Consider the following 23,202-nt stretch of genomic DNA (forward strand, 5'->3'; position numbering starts at 1 on the left):
TGTGAAAGCCCTTGGTGCCAGTGCAGGGACAAAGCAGTGAAGGGCTGTTCCCCTCCACCACACCCTGAGGTGCAGCTGGACGCTGGCAGAGCACTGAGCTGCAGCACAGGGCACATTCCCAGGCAGCACTGTCCACTGCCCCAGCAGCTCATGGGGCCCCTCCGGGGAAGCAGCCCTACTGCAGAGCCACTTGTCCACCCCTGCAGGGAGCTCCAGCAGGGCTGCACTCAACCCCTGTCACCTCCTGCTCTGGCTGGGCTGCCTGGCTCCCTCCTCCTGCTCCAGAATGGACATAAACCACTCTGACCACCCCTCTGTGAGGCCTGCTGTGCACTCCTACCCTAACCATCTGCTTTTTCCTGGAAAACAAAGCAGCACCTTCTAGGCTTCAGAATTTAGGCAGGAGGCAACCCACAACAGAAAAATCCACAGCACCAGCTACCCCCCACCTCCACCAGAACACCCCCTGTGCCCTGCTCTGCTGCTCAGCAGGGCAATATCACAAAGGACAAACAGCTGTGACAGGCCACATCTTGTTTCAGGTGTCACTTGAAATCTGTGTGCCACCTTACCCCTCAGTGCTTTGTGGTTATCCTGACATGAAGTGCCAGTGGCTATCACAAAGAGCAAGAGAGGGGCTGGGAGCCCAGTGAATGGCTTATAACCAAGCCCTGTGCTCCTGCACCAGGAACTGCAGTGAAAAGAGCTGTGTCAGGAATCACACTGAGAGCAAACCTTGGATACAGGCTGCAAGGGGACACTGCAGATGCCAGTTTCAGCTGGGGGACTTGGGATGCCAGGCTGCTAAGGAGTGAGCTTTTGGTGTGCCAGCTCCTCAACAGTGCCTTCAGGAGCCTGCAACATGCAGAGGCAGCACCAAAAGCCTGATGCAGGCACTCGTGGGTCAAGGCTGTGGTGAACAGCAGGGCACCTCACTGCCCTTTTCCATGCCAGCCTCCCTACAGCTCAGCAGCTCACCCTAAGGATACCAGTGGCACTGGGAAGAGGCAACACTATTCCTACCACCACACCTACAGTCTGCTTTTGGGGAGAGGAAGGAAAAGAAAAACCAAACAAGCAACAAAAACCACAAAAAGAGAGCAGCATTGCCTGTGCAACCTACAGAGGACAGGGCAAGTTCTATCTACAGAGCCAGGAAAAGCCACACAGGAGGAGGAAACAGCACTGGCAGTGCAGCACACTGGGGAGGGCACGAGGCAAGCAGGAGCTGGGCACATGGTGGGCAGAACGTTGGCACAAGCACAGAGTGAGGCAGGAAGGGGCTGCAAGGCTCTCTTGAAACAAACAGCAACACATTCACAGGAGTGCTCTGCCCCATGGCCCTCCTCACACAGTCCCCAGCACAAGCAGCACTCTCCTCCACACCATTTCAACAAACCAAAATACAGCTACTTGGCTTTGACCTGGAGATGAACAACAAAAAGCAACATTTCCTCCCTGCTTTAGAAAAAGAACTCCCCTCTTGCCCAGAGAGGGCATTTCCCCCCTTCCAGCCAGGAGAGGCCATGCTCTTCCCTCCCCACACCCCACCCCCCCAAAAAACAAACAAAGCTCCACAGGGTTGTTTGATTTCTTGAACACATCTCAACTGCTTCTGTCCTCAGGAAGACTCCAGAGCAAGCAGCCAGCCACGAATGGCACTGAGGGAAGCTCCACAGACGTGGTACTTGTTGGTTGGTTTGGTTTAAAGCCATTGGTTTTCCTCTCTGCTAACTACAAGGGTGGGCTCAGGACATGCAATAGCAGTTTCAGAACTTTATGGACATGCTCCTCAGAGACTGAGCATCCTCAGCTTTCCTCCAAAGTTTAGAGCCCCAAGCTGTGTTTGAAGGCAGCTTCCCACATGCCAAACTGCAGCTACCTGCTGAGAGCCACTGCAGCACCCACTTGGAGAAGGAAAACAGAAAAAAGGCAGTTCTCCAGTTCCTGTGTGCAATGGGGATGGCCAGGCTAGAAACAATGCCCTCAGGTAATCAGAGAGGCTAATGCCCACCCTGGAGTCTAGCCTCCTTGCACCAGTTGTATTGAACAAGTCTGGCTGGCTCCTACCTTCCAAAATGTCCGTCCGAGGCCAGAGGGAGCCAGAGCACCACGTTAAACCTGACAAGGCAGAGGCATGGATGCTCCCATCTCTCCCAAGAGGGGACAACACAGCAGCTGGAATGGCCTTGGTCTGGCATGGGTGGTCCACGTCAGAGATGCCTGTGCCACTACACAAGGGGCTGAAGGGTGCTGGTCTGACATTTCTGCTGTGCCCCTTGCCCTTTATGAAGGATGAATCCAGAAACCTTTGGCAGTTCTCTTCCCTCCCCAACCCCATCCCAAACACTGCCTAGCATGGTTCACAAGCACATATTTAATGAGCAGCTCTTGGGTCCATCTTCCAGTCCCACTGGCACTCCCTCCCCTTCTGGCTGGTTGGGTGGGGTTCCATGCACACCAAGGTAGTGGTTTGATCCTGGTATGGCAGGCTGCAGTCTCCTGGTCCCAGTGCACAGGGTTGGGTTTATCGTATCCTGGTGAAGAGGTTGAGAACAGATACGGACTCCTGGCAAGGGGAGAGAAAAGGGCTGCTGAGTGCTGTGCCCCTTGGGGGTTGGTTTATTTGGTGGTTGGCTTTGCTTGGGGTTTTTGGTAGTATTTTTGTTTGGGTTTTGGGGGTGGGTGGGTTGGTTGTGGGTGAGTTGATTGGTTGTGGGTTTGGGCTGGGTTTTGGGGGTGGGTGGGTTGGTTGTGGGTGAGTTGATTGGTTGTGGGTTTGGGTTGGGTTTTGGGGGTGGGTGGGTTGGTTGTGGGTTTGGGTTGGGTTTTGGGGGTGGGTGGGTTGGTTGTGGGTTGGGGTTGGGTTTTGGGGGTGGGTGGGTTGGGTTTTGTTCTGGTTTTCTGTTGCTGTTTTATTTTAAAACAACCACCCTGCTAATCCCGTGAGGTATCTCTAGCTCAGGGCACGTTTGAGGGCACCAAAGTCCAACACCATAAATATTCCCATGTTTGTTATCAGCTGATAACAAGCAGCACAGCAGGCAAGTGTCCTGTTGCCACACCTTTGCAGGAAGCTGTACTCCAGGGCCATCAGAGGCCAGAGGAACAGCCAGCAGTGAGCAGCACCAGCTCTCTGCAGCTCATTCCCCAAGATCTCTCTGCCATTCTCCTCTACCAGGCATCCAGAAAAGCTCTGGGCACCTGGCACAACGCACTTCTGGTGATGACAAGTTGTCAGTGGCAGCACCCATGATCCTATTTCCACACAAGCTATGATTTTAAGCAATTGTGTTAGGGGCTGGGGGATAATCCCCTCTGAGAAGTGGTGCAGCTCACAGCAGCATGCTGGCAGGGAAGGAGGCAGGCTCTGGGTGAGCTCCCTGGGACACTGCCTGTGCTCAGCAGCCTGTCAGAATCAGGCCCTCCTATGAACCAGGAAAAGGCTGTTCTGGCAACACTGCCTTGGGACAAACCCCTTTCTTTCAAAGTTTAACCCTTTACTGCATCCAGCCCTCTCTATCTGCAGGATACAGTAAAGAGACCAGAAGCAAGGGCAGCAGAGCAGAGCCAGCCTGGACTGAGCTCACTGCCAAAGCTGAGCCTGCTGCAGGACACAGCTGCAGGCACCCACACAGCACATCCTCACCTTCGTGGAGCGAGTTTTGCTGAAGACGTTCCAGAAGCGCAGGGTTTCATCTCCAGCTCCTGTCACTATGGCCTCCCCATCAGGGGACATTGCCTGAGGCCAAGAGAGAGAGAGCAACCTTTAGCATCATCTCTTATCTTTGTGAGGTTGAAAACAAATCTCCATGGGAACAAATGAGAGAGATTTAACTCTCCTTCCCATTTGGCTGTCGGTGAGAAATTAAACTACCACCCCTGCTTTCTTGTGCCTTATCCAGCCTCAGAAGGTGTCAATTTGAGCACTTCAGCATCTGTGGAACACAGGGGTGGAGTTTCCATAAAAAGGATTCTTGTGTTAAGAAATCCAAGCTGTTTGTAACTGAGGCTGTTCCCCCCCTAGATCAGAAATATGTTAAGGCAGAAGTGGCTGTGACTGGCGTTTGCCAGCTGCTCATCACCTGCACAGAACAGGATCAGCATATTTGTCATTTTGATTATGAATCTGCTGACAGCCCCACGGAACTGGAAAAGCAGCGACAAGCTGGCAGTGGATTAACCACAGAAAGCATTTTGATGACAAATTAGGAGGACTGAAACCATCCAGTTCTTCCCCTGCTGGCAGTCAGCAGTGAGAAGGCGTGCAAGTGTTCAGGGACAAGAGGAGATGCTCGTGCTCCCTCAGAGAAGTTTTGGCAGGCTTTGCTGCTCATTACCAAAGCCTCACATCTCCATAGCAGCGAATCAAAGCACCCCCTGCAGGCAAGGAAACCAGAGTGTTTTCAATTGCTCGCAGAGCCAGGCTGCAGGCAGCTCAGAGGGCCACTGGCACTACAGTTTGGGTCTCTGTCAGGTAGGTGGCTGGGCAGGCAGCTGCAGAGGTTGTCAGGCAGCTGGCTGTGGCTTACCAGGTACAGGACTCGGTAGGAGTGCCCTGTTAGCTTAGCCACTTGAGTCAGCGAGGGGTACTTCCAGACGAGGATCTGGTTCTGCGAGTACCCATGGGTGCTCACCTGAAAGGGGAGAGAGGAACAGAGCATCATGCTTCCCACCAGCAGCCAGCTCAGCAGCAGGACATGCAGGCAGGAACTTACAAGCTCGTTGGCGTGCTTGGACCAGGCCAGGTTGCAGACCTGGGAGCCGGTGTCGATGCACTGCAGCGGCTGCCCAGTCAGCGTGTTCCAGAAGCGGATGCAGCGGTCGGCAGTGCCACCACCAGAGGCCAGCAGCCCATGCTGGTGTGGAGACCAGGCAATGGCTTTCACTGCTGCAAGGTGCTCCGTGTACTGCTGGACAGGGCTCAGGCTGGAGTGATTCCAGACAAGAAGCTGGCAAAAAGGAGAGACAGGCTCAGGCTTGTGCTCAGTCATGTATCTGCAACACCCCTAACCGGTGATGTCACACTGGGACTGATGAGGGCAGTTTGGCAACAGGACGATTTCCCACAGCTGTGCCCAAGTATTTGGGGACCAGAAGCCAGTAGCACCCTGCCACCATACTCAGCTGGGCCCTAAGAAAGTTAACAGTCCTTATAGTAAGCTTATGAAGCCAAAGACAGTGTCACTGCACATGAACTGGAACCCTTTGTCTTGGTGGCTGTGCCATTCCAGAACTCATTTAGAAATAAGCTCAAACTCACAAGAAGTTATCTGAGCAGGAGGAGCTGGGTACAGTCATGCTGTCACACAGATGCTGAACAAATTCACTACCTAGCAACCTGCTCCAAAGCAGCACACTGCTTCTCCACAACAGATGCCTCCTCCATATGGTGCTGAGTGAGCTACAAGCCTGCATTACAGATATTAGAACTTACACAGCTCTGTTGCCTTCCTTGCAACAAACTTCACTATGTGCTACCTAAAGAAAGTCAGAAAGCACAGCTTCACAGTAGATGTGTTGAACTCAAACCCTCAAGTCAAGCTGCAGATTGAATTATCCAACTACAGCAGCACAATTAATTCTGCATTTTAAATTTTAGAGAGAGAAGAGTGAGTAGAAGTGTGGGAATCCAATGACTGAAACAAAAGCCCCTTCAGAGAGACCCAATATCCTCAAAGGGGGTCTGACACTTCTGGGTGAGCAACACAGAGCCTCACATGACTACTTGAAAGTACTATACCTTATTATCATTTCCTCCAGAGGCCAGGAGCTGGTGGTCAGTTGACCACTTGAGCCCGCAGACCTCCTGCCTGTGGCCCTGGAGGCGCCGCTCAGACTGCAGGGGCGGGGTGCGGATGTCCCTCTGAAGGATCATCCTGTCACGACTCCCAGATGACAGCTGGTCTGCATTCCATGCCAAGGCACCTGGAACACAGGCAAAGCACCAGAGTATGTTGTAGAGATCCTGCAGGAGCAGGCTGGCAGAACACAGCTACAATGAAAAGTCAGTGCTTAGGGACCTCCCTGGGACCACAAGAGCTGAACCTGCACAGACTCACCGAAGGGATAACTAACCCCATGTCACCATGCAGTGAGGCACAGAAATACAACTCCAAAGGTGCTTTGACTTCTCAAGTCTCACTTCAGTGCTCAGACTCAACACCTTTGAGCACAAAATGCAAAGCCCCACAAAATAAGGGACCTGGGAATCTCAGCAGGAGACAGCCTGCTGAGGGGCTGAAACCAGAAGCCAGTGGCAGTGCAGAGATGTCACAACCAAACCTCCTGTGCCTCAAATATGGAAGAAGCACAGATTCACAGATTGCATCAGGTTGGAAGGGAGCCTCAAAGGCCATCTTGTCCAACCCCCTGCAGTGAGCAGGGACAGCTCCAACTAGATCAGTCTGCCCAGGGCCACATCAAGTCTGAACTAGAGTGCCTGGCACCATCGCACCCAGGAGTGGAACACCACAATTCCTAGGGTAGAATATTTTTAAGACTGCTCAAGACACAGCAGGAGGTAGATACCAATTCCAATACTTTTTGAGTCCTGCTAGTTCAAGCAGATCCCTCACTTACAAACAAGAAGAAGAAACAAATCATGAGAGACCTCTGCCTCCCACCTCCTTACCGACTCTGGCTGTGTGCCCCTCGAGCATGGAGAGCTTTTTTCCTGCAGCTGCATCCCAGATCTGTACAAAGCCCTTGTGAGTGCCAACAGCTACCAGGTTCCCCTAGACAAAGAGAACACCATGATCAGTAAAAGCCAGTAAGGAAACATAGACATAAAAGAAAAGCTATAAAGATGAGGAAAATACTTGAGGGGAATCCCAGATCCAGAGTCCTTCCATCTTTGATCTTTCACTGAGAGGGCCAAGCAACCTGGCTGAATTATTTATACTTACTGTCAAGTTTTATTGCCAAGAGCTGCAGAAGCAAATGGACTTCCTCCCTCCCACACCTCTTACCCATGTTTGCCTTGAGAGCCTCAAGATACAAAATAATGCTCTCCATCCCCTCTCATTTAGCAGTCAGGAAAAATCCTTTGATTTGTGATGCACACAAGGAGTTTTGGGAAACACAAGAAAATAGAACCATAGCATTGTTAGGGTTGGAAGGAACCTTAAGGGCCATCTGGTTCCAACCCCTCTGCCATGGGCAGGGACTCCTCACACTAGATCGGGTTCCTCAGAGCCACATCCAGCCTGGCCTTAAAAACCTCCAGGGATGAGGCTTCCATCACATCCCTGGGCAACCTGTGCCAGGAAGTGAAAAGTAAAACAACCCAGGAAGCAAAAAGCTGTGAGGAAGGGCTATGAGGCTAGAAGGGCAGCATGTGACCCACAGCCTCTCAGCTGCCACTGCTAACAACGTTCCACTCACCCGTTCTGACCAGCCCACGGACGTCACTGAATCTCCTTCCACAGAGAGATCACACAGCCTGGTTACCTGCAGAGTAGGACGGAGTGGAATCACAAACTCTTGTCATTGTCACAAAACACCATCATCTCCCTCATAAAGCTCTGCCTAGCTTGAGACAGAGCACTGCAAGTGCTGAATCCCTCACTGTCTTGGATTGAGCAGACAGAAAGCTCTTTGGGGGAGTAAAATGAGTAAAACAAAAACACTCCACAGAATTGGAAAGTTTAAATGGAAACACTGTCCACAAACAGACACCAACACAAAATCACACATTCATATTTGGCCTTGGCCCAGTTCTCTCCAACCTGGGCTTATGCAAAACCTCGTGAAACCTTTCCCCCCAGCCAGGCCAAAAACCAGGCCTCAATGCCTGCCCCCCCTGCCTCTGTGCTTCCCCCCTCCCACCTGCCTCATACTGCACAGCTAAAAATTAGTTTTGCCAAGGCCACAAACCTCCCCTGCAAGAGCCAGCAGTGTGCATTGGCAGCAAGGAGAGGGAGAAAAAGGTAGAACAGACAGCAAGGTCCATTTATGTGGAGAAAATGGCAGGCATGATGGGAATGAAATAACAAAGATTACACCTTCCTGCATCCACCTCTTTGTACTCCTGGAGGACTTTTCTCTATGGTTAAGACATCTAGTCTTACATCCACACCTCTCACAGCACATCCCATAGCCCTTGAGAGATGCCATGGCTGGAAAAGGCCTACAGCAACAGAAGTTTCACTTTCCAGACAATGACAGCCACTTACCTGGCTGGTACAAGCACTCCAGAGGTAAACACAAGTCCCAAGGCCAACACTAAGGACGTTAAGAGAGGACCAGTCCACCAGGTTCAGGTAGAAGTCATCCTGCAGCTCTGGGGCATCCAGCACTTTGAAAGGGATCTTTGAGATCTTCCGAGTTGGCTTCCGAGGTGACCTTAGCAGCTTCTGGCTGTTTACAAAGAGAGAGAAACACAACAGGATCTTCACACCACAGGAGGTGGCAGAGCCAGACACAGCCCCTCTCGAAGCATGTCTTTATTTCTACAGAAATGCTCAGAGAAAGAGGCTGCAAAACTATTTCCAGCAGTTAAGACTGGAAGGAACTGAGCCCCATAAAGCAGCTAGGGAGTAAAAAGGTAAACTGACAACTGAAAAGTTGGCCCAGACACGGACTCAGCAGGCTGGGGACCTGCAGGAATTCTTCAGTTCTTAGGACTTGACTGTCCCTACTCATTGCCCCCCCAGATTTCCAAAATCTATTGGCATTGCACTATTGGGTGCCTTGCAAAGAAGCCCTAGAGAACCTCAGTGAATCTTTCCCTTCAGGCAGTCTGTGGACAATCAGCATTACCTTTTGTTGCTGACAGGAGACAGGGAATACGGTGAGACCTCATTGCCATCATCGGGACTGGAGCGTTTTGTGCTGAGTGAGTACTGCAGGAAGGCAACACAGAGTGAGAACCCCAGCAAGACCTAAGGGTGCCTGGTGCTGAGCTAACTCCAACACCCACACACAGATTTTCCAGTTCCTCCCATACAAAAAACCACCTCATTTCCACTGAAATCCAAAACCTTGATTTGGTCATTTGTCGCATTATCCCCAAAACCTTGCTTCTAACTCAGCTTCCTTGCCATTGCAGAAACAGGAAGTTTAGCTCTCTCTACAGGCCAACAGCTCATCTTAGCCAAGTCACACCACCAGCTCAACTTGCACTAGCAGCTTGGCAGAAGTATGTGTTCTGTTCCTGTGAAACACAAGTTTGGTTAGAATCTGAAGTAACCTACTTACAGTGAAGAGAGACTTCTTCTCTGGAGTGGACGGCTGCAGCCTCCTGTCTTCTGTCTGTGGGTCTTGCACTTTCTCAATGCCTGCTCCTAGGAGCTCATTCTTCAGCAAGGCAGAGTAAGCAAGGCCATCTGTGAACCCAAACCAGCAATGAGGCAGAGAACTTGTGAGCAGCAAGAGCTCTGTAGGGCATGGCAGGATCACATCTGCCTGAATTACACATTTACAGGGCCTCTTCATAGCTTTTAGGCCCCGGTCTGGAACCAAGAGCAGCAGCAAGCTTCCACCAGGGAAGTGTTTCCGTGGCACAGCAGATAAAAGGAACACAAACAGCCTCTTGCTTTCTGGAGGTCTGTCAAAAGGCTCCTGAGGGGACCTAGGATTCACTCCCATAATGTGGGTGTCTCCTAAAACAGCAGCAAGACTTTTGCACAAGCACAGAAGTGCTCCCTTGATTTCCAAACTCCCCAACAGTTTGAAGTAAAAGCTCTAGGGGTGGTAGGAAGGTGATCTCACCTTTGCCATTGTCTGATGTAGCATCCTTTGCTTTTCTGTTTTGACTGGGTGATTTTTCATTTTCCTAAGTGGGAGAAACAAGCTGTCACCATACAGACACCCCAAGATTTATGGTAACATAACAAAGAAGTCTCCTGGACCACAGAGGCAGCCTAACAGCAGACATGCATTTAGAGGAACTCTTCTGGGGAAGCAGAAGACCATGGTGCTGAAGATAAGCAGAGCAATTATGTCAGCCAGAATAAACTGCACAATGTCTTCCATTTCAAGACTAAACTGTAGGAGAAGGGAACAAAACTCACATTTATTCTGTGGAAGTTGATGCTCCAGTTGGCCCCAGCTCTGGAGGGAATGAATCTATCACCATGCTTACTAGGAGAAGACATGGGAGAATTGGAAGGCGTCAGGGTTCTTCTCATTTCTGCTACCTGAATTAAAGGTGCACACAAAAAACAAGTGTTGATCACAGAAGGGGTCTAAAACACATCAATGAGGTCTTGTCAAAGAAGACATCTAAGTAGAAGAGGAAAGCATGAGTTCATCCCCCAAGAGAACAAAGCAAGTGTCAAGAGTCCAGCTGTCATGGGAACTTTCTGTCTACAGCAACACTTAAACAGCCTCTTTCTCACTGCTCCTTCTCAAGCAAATATGTGGAAGGGTGGAGTGGGGCAGGCTGCTTGCAGGGTGAGTAGCAGATTCCTCAACTGTTCCATGAAAAAGAATGTGACTGCAATTTATGTTGGAAAGGAGCCCAACTCAGAACAGGGCTCATTTCAAAGTTACACTGAAAGTCACAGCCTCATCCAGCTGAGTTTTCAGCATCTCTAAGGACCAGCTCCCTGTTGCAGTGTTTGGATGACCTCACTGTGAACATTTTTTTCCCAGTATCTAACTGGAATTCCCCCTGTTGCAGCTTGCACCCTTTGTCTTTAATCCTTCCACTGTGTACCTTGGAAGAGAGTCTGACTCCCATCTTCTCCATAACCACACACCAGGCAGTTGAAGCAACAGCTTCATCCCACCTGAACTTCATCTCCTCCAGCCTGAGCAATACAGGCCTCAATCTTTCTGCTCCAGCCTCCTGACCAACTTGGTGGCCTCCACTGGCCTTGTTCTATCTTGTCAAGCCCTACAGTTGCTTTGTTTGCTTCTTGGGGAACTTTCTACCTTCCACATGTACCTGCTGCAATACCAAAAAGAAAATAATCATCAACCCTATTAGTTTTTATAATTTGCAGTGAGTTCCTATATTCAAAAGCTCTGAATTCAAATCATTTGGTTATTCCTTCAGCAGCTCAGGAAATAGCACTTGCTCACAGTCAAACAAAAGACTAAGCTTTGCTGCAAAGAGGTCCCATATCCTTCAAAAGCTCAAGTGAAAACAGTCACAGGCAAGACAGGCAACAACTGGACAGTCTGCCTAAGGCCACTGAAGAGGGCCCAGCTGTACCTACACAAGGCATTGTGTTCTCATTCTGGATGTTGATTTGGCGCAGCAGACGTCTCTCATAATCCTGGTCCATGGTGGGAAGCAGAGAGCTCAGCAGGCTCAGGAATGTATGGTCATCAAGTCCAGACAGTATTCAATCTCCTGCAACAGACAGGGAAGAAAACACCAAAGCATGACACCTTTTCATGGAAGCAACCTCTCAGAATTCCCTAAGCCTGTTGTATAAATCAGAGACTTTTCCTGTCCAGAGCAGTGGATCAGACTCATGTGGTGCAGCACAGGGCTGCCAGCAGCAGTGTTTGTATGTGCAGCTGTCCTTGGCTACTGATCCACACAAGGGAGCAACCAGCATTTTGTGTCTGGTATCACAGTATCACAGTATAACTAAGGTTGGAAGAGACCTCGAGGATCATCAAGTCCAACCTATCACCACAGACCTAAGCAGGCACCTACCACAACTGGAACAGAGACTGGGGTATGGCAAACCAGCCTGTCCACACCACCTGCAGCAGCACAGCTTAGCAAGCCTTCAGGACTCAGGTAGGGAACACCCCACCCCACAGCCTGGGCCACCTCAGGCCAGAAGCACCACAGCAGCACAGGCACCATCTGAAGCCAGCTGGGTTATTTTCAGCCATGCTAAAGATGCCTGGAGGCTTTCAGTCCCACACAGGGCAGGAACATTGGCAGCTAGGTAGCTGACTAGGTAGCCCTGGTGTTAACATTCGATGTCTGATGTCCATGCTGAGCCAAACACTCCTCCTGGCCAGCAAAAATCTAGTTCACATTTGACTGTGCAGGCTGTAAGTGACATTAAGCATCTTTCCAGCGCATCTTAGGACAGGGCTGGTGAGCAGTAAGTGCTCCGTGGGACAGCAGTGTGCCCTTGCGGCCAAGAAGACAAATGACACTCTGGGGTGCGTTAAGCAGACTGGGGACAGCAGGTCAAGGGAGGCTGTCCTCCCACTCTACTATAGCCTGGTGAGACCACATCTGGACTATTGTGTACAGTTCTGGGCTGCCTAGCTCAAGAGGGACAGGGAACTACCAATAAGAGTCCAATGGAGGCTACCAGGATGCTGAAGTGATGAACATCTGTGTGATGGGGAAAGGCTGAGAGCCCTGGGGCTGCTTAGTCTGGAGAAGAGAAGGCTGGGAGAAGATCTGATCAATGCCTACAAATATCTGCAAGGTGGGTGTCAAGAAGAAGAGGCCAGACTCTTTTCAATGCAGTCCTGTGATAGGACAAGGGGCAGTAGATAAAAACTAGAGCCCAGAAAGTTCCACCTCAGCATGAGGAGAAACTTTGGTGTGAGAGTGCTGGAGCTCTGGAGCAGGCTGCCCAGAGAGGTTGGGGAGTCTCCTTTTCTGGAGACTTTCAGGACCCATCTGGATGTGTTCCTGTGTGACCTGTCCTGGGTGGCAGCAGGGGGGCTGGATTCAATGATCTTCAGAGGTCCCTTCCAACCCCTAACATCCTACAAATCTAGGATTATATGACATGGCTGGTCATAGTCTAGATTTGGCTGGTCAAGTAGTAAACTTCTCTGTCAGGATATGTAGTCACAGCCCTTCAGAGCTCAGAGACCAGCACTGTTAGTGTCCAACCTCCCCAGCTCATGCACATCTCATGTTTGTCTACAGCTTGTGTTGACAGAAACATACCAACATCAGAAGAGACAAGCCAAGGTGGTCTTTCAACCCAAGATGAACATCTCCAAGAGGAAAGGTGGAACCAAACATGCACACCACACAAAACAATGGGCAGGCACCACAGCAGCTGTGCAGAATGCAAACGGATTTAATTGGCTGTTTCTGTACACACATTTACGACATCTGGCCAAGGCCCAGCTACACAAATGCAGTTGCCTCAAGATATAAACTTGTGGCAAAATCTGGGAGGCAACTGCACCAAACCAGCTGTGTTGAGAGAAGGCTGTGCAGGGACAAGCTACACACTACTGCAAAACACTTTCTGCTTCCTCCAGCGGGCTGCTGTGACAGGGTTTGCCTCCAGGAACAGGAAACCTACCCAGCCTTCACCAGTAAAACCTGGAGGCAAGTCACTGAGCCAGGAGGGGTGCAGCAGCCCTGCTGTAACCCAGGGAGAAGTGGTTGTTAACTACTCTATTAAATTAGCTGGAAAGCAAGACAAAGCACATGAACTCTGGGCTGCGGACATCTGAGCCAGCAGAGCTACCTCCCTTTTATCCAAGCCATAGTCAGCACAGATTGGCCAAGGGGAAGTCAATCTGACTAATGGGACAGCCCCCTGCAAGGGCAAGACGTGATGGACAGATGAGGGGCGGGCAGTGGATGGTGTCCACCCCCACTGCTGCAAGGCTTTGGACATCATCTCTCACAGCATTCACAGAATGGACAACAGAAGAGGCTGCACAGGCACAACAAGGCAATAAATCCTCAGCACCTGAATAACCACACGTTTTTACCTCAAAACTTCTCACAGAATCATAGAATGGTCTGGGTTGGAAGGGACCCCCCAAGGTCATCTAGTCCAAACCCCTCTGAAGTCAGCAGGGACATACTCCACCTGCTCAGGTTGCCCAGAGCCCTGTTGAGCTTCACCTTCAATATCTCCAGGGATGGAGCCTCAACCACCTCACTGGGCAACCTGTTAGTGTTCAACTACTCTCAGGTTGGATGTTAGGAACAAGTTCTGCACCATGAATCTACTCTTCTCTAGTTTGAAGCTACTGCCCCTCGTCCTGTCACTGCAGGCCTTTGCAAACTGTCTCTCTGCAGCTTTCTTGTAGTCCCCTTCACATACCAGAAGATTGTTATTAGGTCTCCCTGAAGCCTTCTGTTCTCCAGGCTGAACACCCCCAGTTCCCTCAGCCTGTTTTCATAGCAGATGTTCTCCAGCTCCCTGATCATTTTTGTGGCCTCCTCCGGACCCACTCCATGAGGTCTATGTCCTTCCCCTCTTGAGGACTCCAGCACTGCAGATGAGGTCTCCCCAGAGCAGAGAGGCAGAATGCCCTCTCTCCACCTTTCACCATGCTGCTTTGGATGCAGTCCAGGCTGCCACTGGCCTTCTGTGCTGCAAGCTTACACTGTCTGCTCACATCCAGCTTCTTGTCCATCAGCACACTCAAGTCCTTTCAATGGGGGTGGCTTTCTATCACCTCACTTGTCCCACTAAATACAGGCCAGAAGAGAAGGCAGCATTCCTGGGTTTGGGTAGGCTCTTGCTAACTCTAAATTTGTCTGTGGGAAGTGGGTGAGGTTTCCTTTTTCCCTGAAGAAAAGCAAGAAAAAGTTTGCATGCTCCCAATCCTTATAGCAAAGCCTAAGTTCTGTTTTGGTTGAAGAAACAAAAGCTCTGGAGGAGCTGCTGCACCACATCTGCTTTGTAAACTCTGATTTTGTTACTAATTAGATAGTTTATGCTTGGAGAAAAAGAGGTAAGCTTTGGTGCAGGGGTTGGTTTTTTTTATTCCTGAGGCAGACTTTGTGTTCTGATTGACTTTATTCTCTTCATGCACTTCATGTCCTGTGTTTGAATGGGCTGGGGTTTATCATGGCTCACTTTTCTTGCAGAACACAGCTTCTAGGCAAAGTTACAGTGCTGCACAAGTGCAGTTTATTACTTTTATTGACTCAATCAAAAGGTATTCAAATACTTAAATGGTGGAGTTGTTGGGTATGGATCTATCTTTGATAACTCAGGATGCAGAATGCCAGGGTTGGCAGGGAAATGTTGTTTGCTGTTTAGGAGGCAGCAGGCAGGTAGATATTTGGCTTTTTTTCAGCAAGCACCAAGGTTGGGGTAACACAGGTGGGCTGTGCTGGCTCTGTCAATCCGAGATGTGGCCTCCCTGTGCAAAGCAAGCAATGGATAATCTCTGCTCTTTTTGTGTGTGTGTGTATGCATTCCAGAAATCCTTTGTGCCCTTCTTAAAACAGAAAGGTGGCTAAGTGTTAAACAGGAGATGCATTGGTGAAAGTGAGACACTGAGAACACCAGAGACAGGAGAAATTTTAAATGCAAAAACTGAATTAATTTCCAAATTCAGACAGGGTCAAAGGGTGTAAAGGATGTCCTGGTAATTCAAATACAATTAATGCTATGTCAATGCTTTATTCTGAAGCACTTCAATCCTAAGAAATGTAGTTTGGGGCTTATTTACTAATAAGCCTCAAACAGCCCCAACATTTAGAGTTAGCAAGAGCTCACCCAAACATGCTGCTTTCTCCTTGAGCCTGTACTTAATGGCACAGTTTGAGGTAAAAACATGTCATTATTCAGGTGCTGAATGTTTACAAGCTCTCAGGAGGAACCCCATAACTTACTAAGGGGGAAAGGATGGAATAAACAAATACTTAGTCCTGTACATCATGAAAAGCAAGATTTGAATTCAAACCCAGATGCCAGCTTCCCCAAAGCCCAAGTTTTAATTTTCCAATGATTTCTCTATAATCAATTACTAGGCAACACTTGCAAACCCTAAGTTAAACACCCCAGAAATGGTGATGCATCTATCACTACCAGCCCTATACCTCCTCTGTACCAACTCCAGCCCTTGCCCAACCACACATTATGCACTGGTTTGGCTTACTGAGATGACCAAAAAAATAACTAAGGACCTGCACGTCAGCCTGGAGTAGTTTAAGAGTATTTCCAGACCTATATTATTCTGTTTCCCAGATTTTTGAACAAGCTGTTAGGAAGCAAACATCAAAAAGCAAAAACCCTCAAAGCCTAACCCCCAAAACTAAACTGTATTATCTTTGCTATGTAATAGTCAAGCCTACTACAAATGCATCCAGAACACTAAAGCCAGCTTCACAGAGCCCATGCAGACATGCACAAGGAGCAAGAGAGTCTGTCCTTGGCCAATTAGGCCACACCTCAAGTACTGTGTCCAGTTCTGGGCCCCTCAGTTCAGGAAGGAGGTTGACTTGCTGGAGCGTGTCCAGAGAACGGCAACAAAGCTGGTGAGGGGCTTGGAACACAAGCCCTATGAGGAGAGACTGAGGGAGCTGGGGTTGCTTAGCCTGAAGAAGAGGAGACTCAGGGGTGACCTTATTGCTCCCTACAACTACCTGAAGGGGGGTTGTAGACAGGAGAGGTTGGTCTCTTCTCCCAGGCAGCCAGTACCAGAACAAGAGGACACAGTCTCAGGCTGAGCCAGGGGAGGTTTAGGCTGGAGGTTAGGAGGAAGTTTTACATAGAGAGTGATTGCCCATTGGAATGGGCTGCCTGAGGAGGTGGTGGAGTCACCATCACTGGAGGTGTTCAGAAGGAGACTTGACATGGTGCTTGGTAGCATGGTTTAGTTGGTTGGGTGGTGTTGGATGATAGGTTGGACACGATTATCTTGAAGGTCTCTTCCAACCTGGTCTACTCTATTCTATTCCAACCTGAGCTGAAGCTTGTCCTCATTTAACCCAGAGGAAAAGTTCACACATCTTGCCAACCAACCCTCTTCAGTAACCAGCCTTTCAAAACCAGCAGCAGTACAAAAGCTGGAACCTTGTGTAACTTTTGACCATGTTTACCTTTTTAAAGCCACAAGTACACAACTTCTTATCCAGTGATTTACCAAGAGAGTAGTGTCAAAAGCATTTATAAAACTAACCATTTACAACTGTGACTCCCGAGGAGTGGAAGCAAGTAAAGCTTTGTATTAAAATATAAACCTTGTGGCCTTGCACTCATTCCAGAAGATTGCTCACAACTAGGTAGTGCACAAAGATCACACTCACAGCAACAACAAAATTACTTCAGTGCTATGGTGACAGACAAGATCCCTGCCTTAAGCCTTATTATAGAACCATAGAATTGTTAGGGTTGGAAGGGACCTCAAGGATCTTCAAATTCCAACCCCTCTGCCATGGGCAGGGACACCTCACACTACAGCAGGTTGCCCAGAGCCACATCCAGCCTGGGCTTAAAAACCTCCAGGGATGGGGCTTCTACCACCTCCCTGGGCAACCTGTTCCAGTCTCTCACCACCCTCATGTGGAAGAACTTCTTCCTAACATCCAATCTGAAGCTACCCATTTCTATTTTTTTTTCCCCATTTCCCCCTAATCCTATCCCTCCCTGACACCTTAAAAAGTCCCTCCCCAGCTTTCTTGTAGGCCCCCTTAAGATACTGGAAGGCAACAATTAGGTCCCCTGGGAGCCTTCTCCTCTCCAGACTGAATAGCCCCAACTCCCTCAGTCTGTCCTCATAGCAAAGGAGCTCCAGCCCTCTAACCATCCTTGTGGCTGTTCTCTGGATATGTTCCAGCACATCCAGAACTGGACACAGCACAGATGGGGTCCCACCAGAGCAGAGGGGGAGAATCACCTCCCTCAACCTGCTGGCTATGCTTAAGCTTATGCTTATTCTTCAAACCTGCAGAGAGACTCAATAATCCCCCAACACAAAAAAAGATGACACTGTGTTACTTCAAGAACCATCCTGCTGCCTTTGCAAAGCATCCTGCAAACAAGCACCTGCTGCCCAGGGTGCCTGCAAACCCCTTTACATGCTCACCTACTATCAGAATACCTCTAGAATGCCCTTATTTCAAATATGTCAACCTTTCTTTTGGAGACCAACAATAGGCACAAACTGAATTCAAGCTTGAATTGAAAAGCAAAGTGGCTCAAATACTTGGCTAAGACATTGTTTTCACCTCCTGTCTGCACTCAGCCTCTCTGCTCCTTAGAGTAGTACAGAAGCTGAAGGTGCTGCAATTCCATACTAAGCATAGAAGCATACTAAGCTATCTGTGCCTCTTTCCACCCCTTGTCTCAGAAAAGTATGACAGCCAGATTGTAGGTGACAAATGTTTGACTCTCTGCAACTCACTGCACCTCTGACTGTGCTCACAAACAAGCTGCAAGAATTCCCACAGCCCTCCCAGCCAGCTTTCGAAGCTCATCTAAGGTTTTGCATCTACCTTTCCAAAGCAAGTGCACAGTCCTGTGAAGATGACAGAGGAACTCTGAGCAAACCACCAGGCAACAGCACCTGTTAAGAACACTCAAGTCACAGTGTGCTGGAAAAAGCCTGCCTGAGCCAAGGATGAAGTACTCACGATACAGGGCTCTGCACGCAGCACAGATTTTCCACACACACACGAGTGAAACCTCAAGTCTGTGTCTCTGGAAGGGCCTTTAATGAAACAAACACCCTGCTCCACTAACAAATCTCACTACACCATTCCAAGTCCCAAAGTTTTCCACTAGGATTTTCACACACAAAGTAGCTGTTCCAAGCTAGCCTTCACCAGAGCAGAAGCACCAGGAAGCCTAACCACGACCGTTGTGATTGCTGCCTTTTTTCCATGGATGACGACTGGACATCACCATTGCTCTCGGCACTGATGTTCTTCCTAAATCCTCTTTCTCTCCATAATGACAAGAAAAGAAATAAAACCACATCAAGCTTGTCACACATACTCCAAGACAAGCACACTTTCAGCTGTTCAACTGAAGACTCAAATGCACATCGAGGGTCAATTATAGAGACCAGACTGCCAGAGTTGGTAGCCCCCCCCCCCCCCCACTGCTACACCCACACAGCATCCAGGGCCAGAGCTCAGGGGTTTCAAGGTTTGCTCCAGACAGGTGTTAATAAGCTAGGAGAGTTGTAGGTTTGGTACTTTACCTCCAGAGACCACCTTTTCATTCAAAACACATCCCACTGCAGCATTAGTGAGGGGCAGAGAGTTTCCCCAAGCAGACATGACAATCACTGCCCAGCAGGGGATTTCTCAGAAAATCATCACCATTAAACCCCTTTTTATTGCTAGCAGCTTTCAATTATTTAATCTTTTCACCTTGCTGCTCCACAAGTAAGAGGGCCATGCCTGCTCCCAGGGAATCCAAACCAAAGTCTCCAAAGGTGCAGGCAGACATACACTGGGAAAGGCACACAATGGGCTCAGTGAGGGGTCACCTCTGTGTCACCTCCTGCCTGTGGGTCACAAGGTAATCTCTGCATCTGATTAACAGAAAACCTTGTAAAAGGTTCATTTATTATGAGAGCAAAACAAACAAGAGGCAGCAAAAAAAAAAAACCAAACAGTCTCCAGTTTTAGAGCTGCAGTAATTAAAGCACCTGAGCATCACTTCCTTTCTGGCTGTTAAAAAGGCTCAAATAAAGCTCTGAAGGCTGAGTTAAGGATCAGGTCCAGCTCTGGCAGAACATGTTTGAGAAATACCAAGTGCAGAACTCATTCAGCATCTCCCACTTACTCTGCTGTTCCCCCAGATGTGATGACACTGGCTCCTGCTGGCTGTGCCTTTCTTTGTGCTTGGACAGAGGACAACACCCATGCTGGGGAAAGAGTCACATACAGTTCCCTCAATGTACTGCTTGAAGCAGGGTACACAGCAGCTCACCACATTCTTCTCTGAAATTTCACTTCAGCCCACGTGGTGACCTGCACCCAACTGATCCACCTGAGTGCTGTGAGCCTTCCAGAGTCAGGAGGCAGAGGGAGGGACCAGAACACCACAGGCTCTCTCTGGTCAGCCTTGCCTCAACAGGAGAGCCAAGCTCTGGGCAGGTGTAGGGTTCCACAGAGGCAGCTGCCTGAGGAAGCAGAGGGCACTGCCAGCTGCTGGCAGCTGTACTCACACACACATTTTGGACTACTCACTAGACAGCAGAAATAGAGGTTCTGCTTTCAGCTGCTCACCAGCTGTGATGGCAGCCCTTTTGGTGATCACCTAGAAGACATTCACTTATTTATCCTGCACACAACAAATTGTTTGTTAAGAAAGAAGTGCAGATGGATGGAGTGAAGAACCTCAGGGATACAGGGGTGGTGTTTTTCCATGTTAGGCATTGTAGACTCAAAGAGGACTTCGCAGTAGAGGGAAGCAGAAGAGAAAGGCTACATTTTGTAACATTTTACAGAACCTTCAGGGCTTTGTTTTGGTTTTTCAGTAGCTTATACGCTCTGAGCATGGCAGTTTTTCACAAAGCCAGCTTTAGTAACGTTTAGCTTCCCTTCAGACAACAGAAGGATTCCCAGAACACAGCTAGCTGTCCAATTACATCTCAAAACAGAACGCAAATAGCCAAGAGCTAAAGGCCCACTTTATCAGAACCTTTATCAGAAGTCAGTGCACTAAACCCCCAGATCAAAACTTCACCAGCAGCCTTGTCCATGGAGCTTTACTGAAAAAGTCAGGTAATTCAGAAGTCAGCTTCATCACAACCTGTAAGCTATTGAAGGCACAATTATGTTCCTCGTGAACCCACATCAAAAAATGCAGCAACCCCATCGAGTTCTACTTCTGTATTCAAAATGACAGTAAAATTAAAATCATACTTTAATAGGAGATGTTGTCACCAGCAGAGGAGTTGCTCTGTGAAGAACTTTAGCCTAGCACCATTAAAAATTGTCAGGAAGTATCAGCACTTCACCAAAAAATGAGCACAATGCCTTTAAGAGAGCTACAAACCAAGGAAAAATAAGTTCTTCCCCAGGAGGGTGGTGAGAGCCTGGCACAGGGTGCTCAGGGAGGTGGTGGAAGCCTCATCCCTGGAGGGTTTTAAGGCCAGGCTGGATGTGGCTGTGAGCAACCTGCTGTAGTGTGAGGTGTCCCTGCCCACAGCAGGGGGGTTGGAACTAGAAGATCCTTGAGGTCCCTTCCAACCCTAACAATTCTATGATTCCATGAAAAGTCATTCATGCTTGTTGCCTATGAGACCTTTGACAAATAACTCCAACATGACCTAGGTGACCTCACTGTGCTCTGAAGACTCCCTCAGCAGAGTGTCTCCTTTCTCACCACACCTGGAGGATGCTCACTTTGGACTGCTAAGGATCTCACACCTGCAATTCCCCGAACACGTCTGACATTTGAAAGATGCCAACAGCCCTAACAAAAGATACAGCAATCCTGAGCACCCCAAAAGCCAGTGGGCAGAGAACGGCACGTCACCAACTCATGCTGCACACAAACAAGTGGCTTCTGACAAAAGTTTCTGCCTTTTTTTGATAGCGCTAGAGTTCACAAACATCTCAGCTACCATCCACACTATCGATTTAACCAAGAATAAATCAAGCACAGGTGAAGACGCAGCAGCTGAACCAGCCTCTTGTTTCTCATCACACCTTTCAGAGGACGCTGGCCAAGGAAAGGGTCGGCGGCAAGAGCGTTCTGCTGTATTGGATAGACACGGGCTATACGACGTCCGCCGGGGGTCCCCTGTCCGGTAACAAACACGCGCGGTGTCACAGCCCCTTGAAGCACACCGGCTCCCACAGGCAGCCGCAGCAGGGCCAGCGGCGCGAGCCGACCCGGCCGGCAGCCCGCGGGAAGGTGTCCCCAGCACAGCGGCCAGCGCGGAGCCGCGGCTCCGGGCTCTCTACAGACATGGGGCTCTTCTGTCAGCTCTCACAAAACACTACGAAATCAGCGGGGAGAAGCAGTCGGAGGAACGCGTCCACCCCGAGCGGCCAGGCGTCAGCGCTGCTCGCCAACCGCCTTCAGCTCCGGACACGGCGCAGGCCCCAAGGCCGCTGCCCGGTGCTCGCCGCACCTCAGGGCCCAAACTCAGACCAGGCCGTACCGGCAGTACCGGCGGAGTAAGGGGCGCTCGTAGTCGGGCTCCGACTTGCGCCGAGAAGCGGCTGTCGCAGCCCCACAGCCGGGCCTGACCCGCCCGGGCCCTCCGCCACCCCGGACCGACCTGCTGGTAGCCCACAGACCTGCGCCGCCGGTGGGCAGGAATCGGCCCCAGCCCGCCCTGCGCTGCTGTAACACGGGCACGGACCGCGACCCCGCCGCCCGCCCTACCTGTGCGGCCGGCCCGGCCCGGCCCCGCTCCGCCTCCTCCTGTCACTCTCCGCCGGCCCCAGCGCTCCCAATATGGCGGCAGCTCCGCGGCTCTGCCCCCGCCACTGCCCCCGCGCGCGGGCCGACGGGAGCGCGCCCCACCCGCCCGTTCGAATCAATACAGGAAGCGGCGGCGCGCGGCGCCATGGCAACGGCCGCCAGGGCGCGAGGGCTGGTGTCGCCACCGAGCGCACCGAGGCCGCGGTCGGGCGGCTCTGCCCGAGCCCTCCCCGCTGCGGAGGCGCCAGGCGGGTGTGCGACCGTGGCAGCTGCGGTCCCTGGAGCTCTGCGTCGGCACCGCGTGGCTCAAGCAGCCCCGGCTCCGTGGTGGGCTGCGAGGGCTCCGGGGTACCCCAACAGGCTGTGCAGGGCCGGCTTCAGCAGGAGGTGGCTCCCAGCGAGACGGGGCCGCGGTGCTCAGCTGCCTCCTGCCGCAGTGGCAGTTGTGAAGCCTCACAGCCACTCCCAGCTCAGCTGCTCTGGTGGAGCTGGCACTGTACTTGGCTGACTGCTGCGGCTTGGAGAGCAGAGAGAATGGAGTGCCCTGAGGAGCCACTGCCAGCCCTGGGCTCTCCTTGGTGGCAAGCCACTGGACCAGAGAAAATTACTCTATGGTGCACCAGGGGAGGTTTCAGGCTGGATGCAAGGAAATATTTCTTCACAGAGGAAGTTCTCAAAATTTGGGACAGGCTGTGCAGGGCAGTGCTGCAGTCACCATCCCAGGAGGTGTTTAAGCAGCCTGTGGGGCTGGCACTTGGGGACATGGTTTAGTGTTGACCATTCAGTGCTGGGTCAAAGGTTGGACTGGATGAGTTTTGAGGTCCCTTCCAACAGGATGTATTCTGTGACTCTGCAAGAAGGATCTGAATCATGCTTTTTAACCCTCCCTGAAGTCAGGATGTGAGGCACCCCAGCAGCCTCCAGAGGGACACCTCCATTTCTCATTGTCACACAGGACTCTGGGATGTGGAATATCACAGAACGGTTTTGATTGGAAGGGACATTTAAAGCTCATCCAGTCCAACTGTAGTGGTGTGATGCTTTAGCCCACGCACACCAACAAATAAAGCACAGCTAACCCAGTGGGAGAAGCGAATGAAGGCTGTATTTTACAAGCTATAATGAAATGCAGTGGATCTATACAAAATACACAGTATTTACAGTATCATACAAGAATTTACAGGAAAGAACACAAACACCGAAATCCCCCTCGTGGGAGGAT

General features: G+C 50.4%; 1 protein-coding gene across 1 annotated transcript; it reads right to left on the reverse strand.

The window, feature by feature from the left end:
- Nucleotides 1-1,556: 1,556 nt before the first annotated feature.
- On the reverse strand, nt 1,557-22,028 carry FZR1 (fizzy and cell division cycle 20 related 1). The gene is made up of 14 exons (XM_068156441.1): nt 21,942-22,028; nt 11,165-11,305; nt 10,017-10,138; nt 9,715-9,778; nt 9,202-9,329; nt 8,764-8,846; nt 8,178-8,361; nt 7,387-7,452; nt 6,635-6,737; nt 5,744-5,928; nt 4,719-4,952; nt 4,533-4,637; nt 3,650-3,742; nt 1,557-2,569 (listed from the first exon to the last, which is right to left on the reverse strand). Exons 2-14 carry the CDS (start codon nt 11,235-11,237, stop codon nt 2,528-2,530), a joined length of 1,482 nt encoding a protein of 493 aa, XP_068012542.1. The 5' UTR covers nt 11,238-11,305; nt 21,942-22,028; the 3' UTR covers nt 1,557-2,527.
- Nucleotides 22,029-23,202: the final 1,174 nt, after the last annotated feature.

This window comes from Melanerpes formicivorus, unplaced genomic scaffold (assembly GCF_026170545.1).
Source record: "Melanerpes formicivorus ecotype bairdi unplaced genomic scaffold, bMelFor1.0.p_v2 SCAF_34, whole genome shotgun sequence".
NCBI lineage: Eukaryota > Metazoa > Chordata > Aves > Piciformes > Picidae > Melanerpes > Melanerpes formicivorus.

Excerpts from the sequence above, each read along its gene's own strand:
- FZR1 (XM_068156441.1), bottom strand. The coding sequence starts at position 11,237 with ATGGACCAGGATTATGAGAGACGTCTGCTGCGCCAAATCAACATCCAG. Across the intron at positions 8,362-8,763 it reads TCTCCTGTCAGCAACAAAAG|CCAGAAGCTGCTAAGGTCAC; the intron begins GTAATGCTGATT and ends CTTTGTAAACAG. Across the intron at positions 7,453-8,177 it reads GGAGTGCTTGTACCAGCCAG|GTAACCAGGCTGTGTGATCT; the intron begins GTAAGTGGCTGT and ends CCTACTCTGCAG.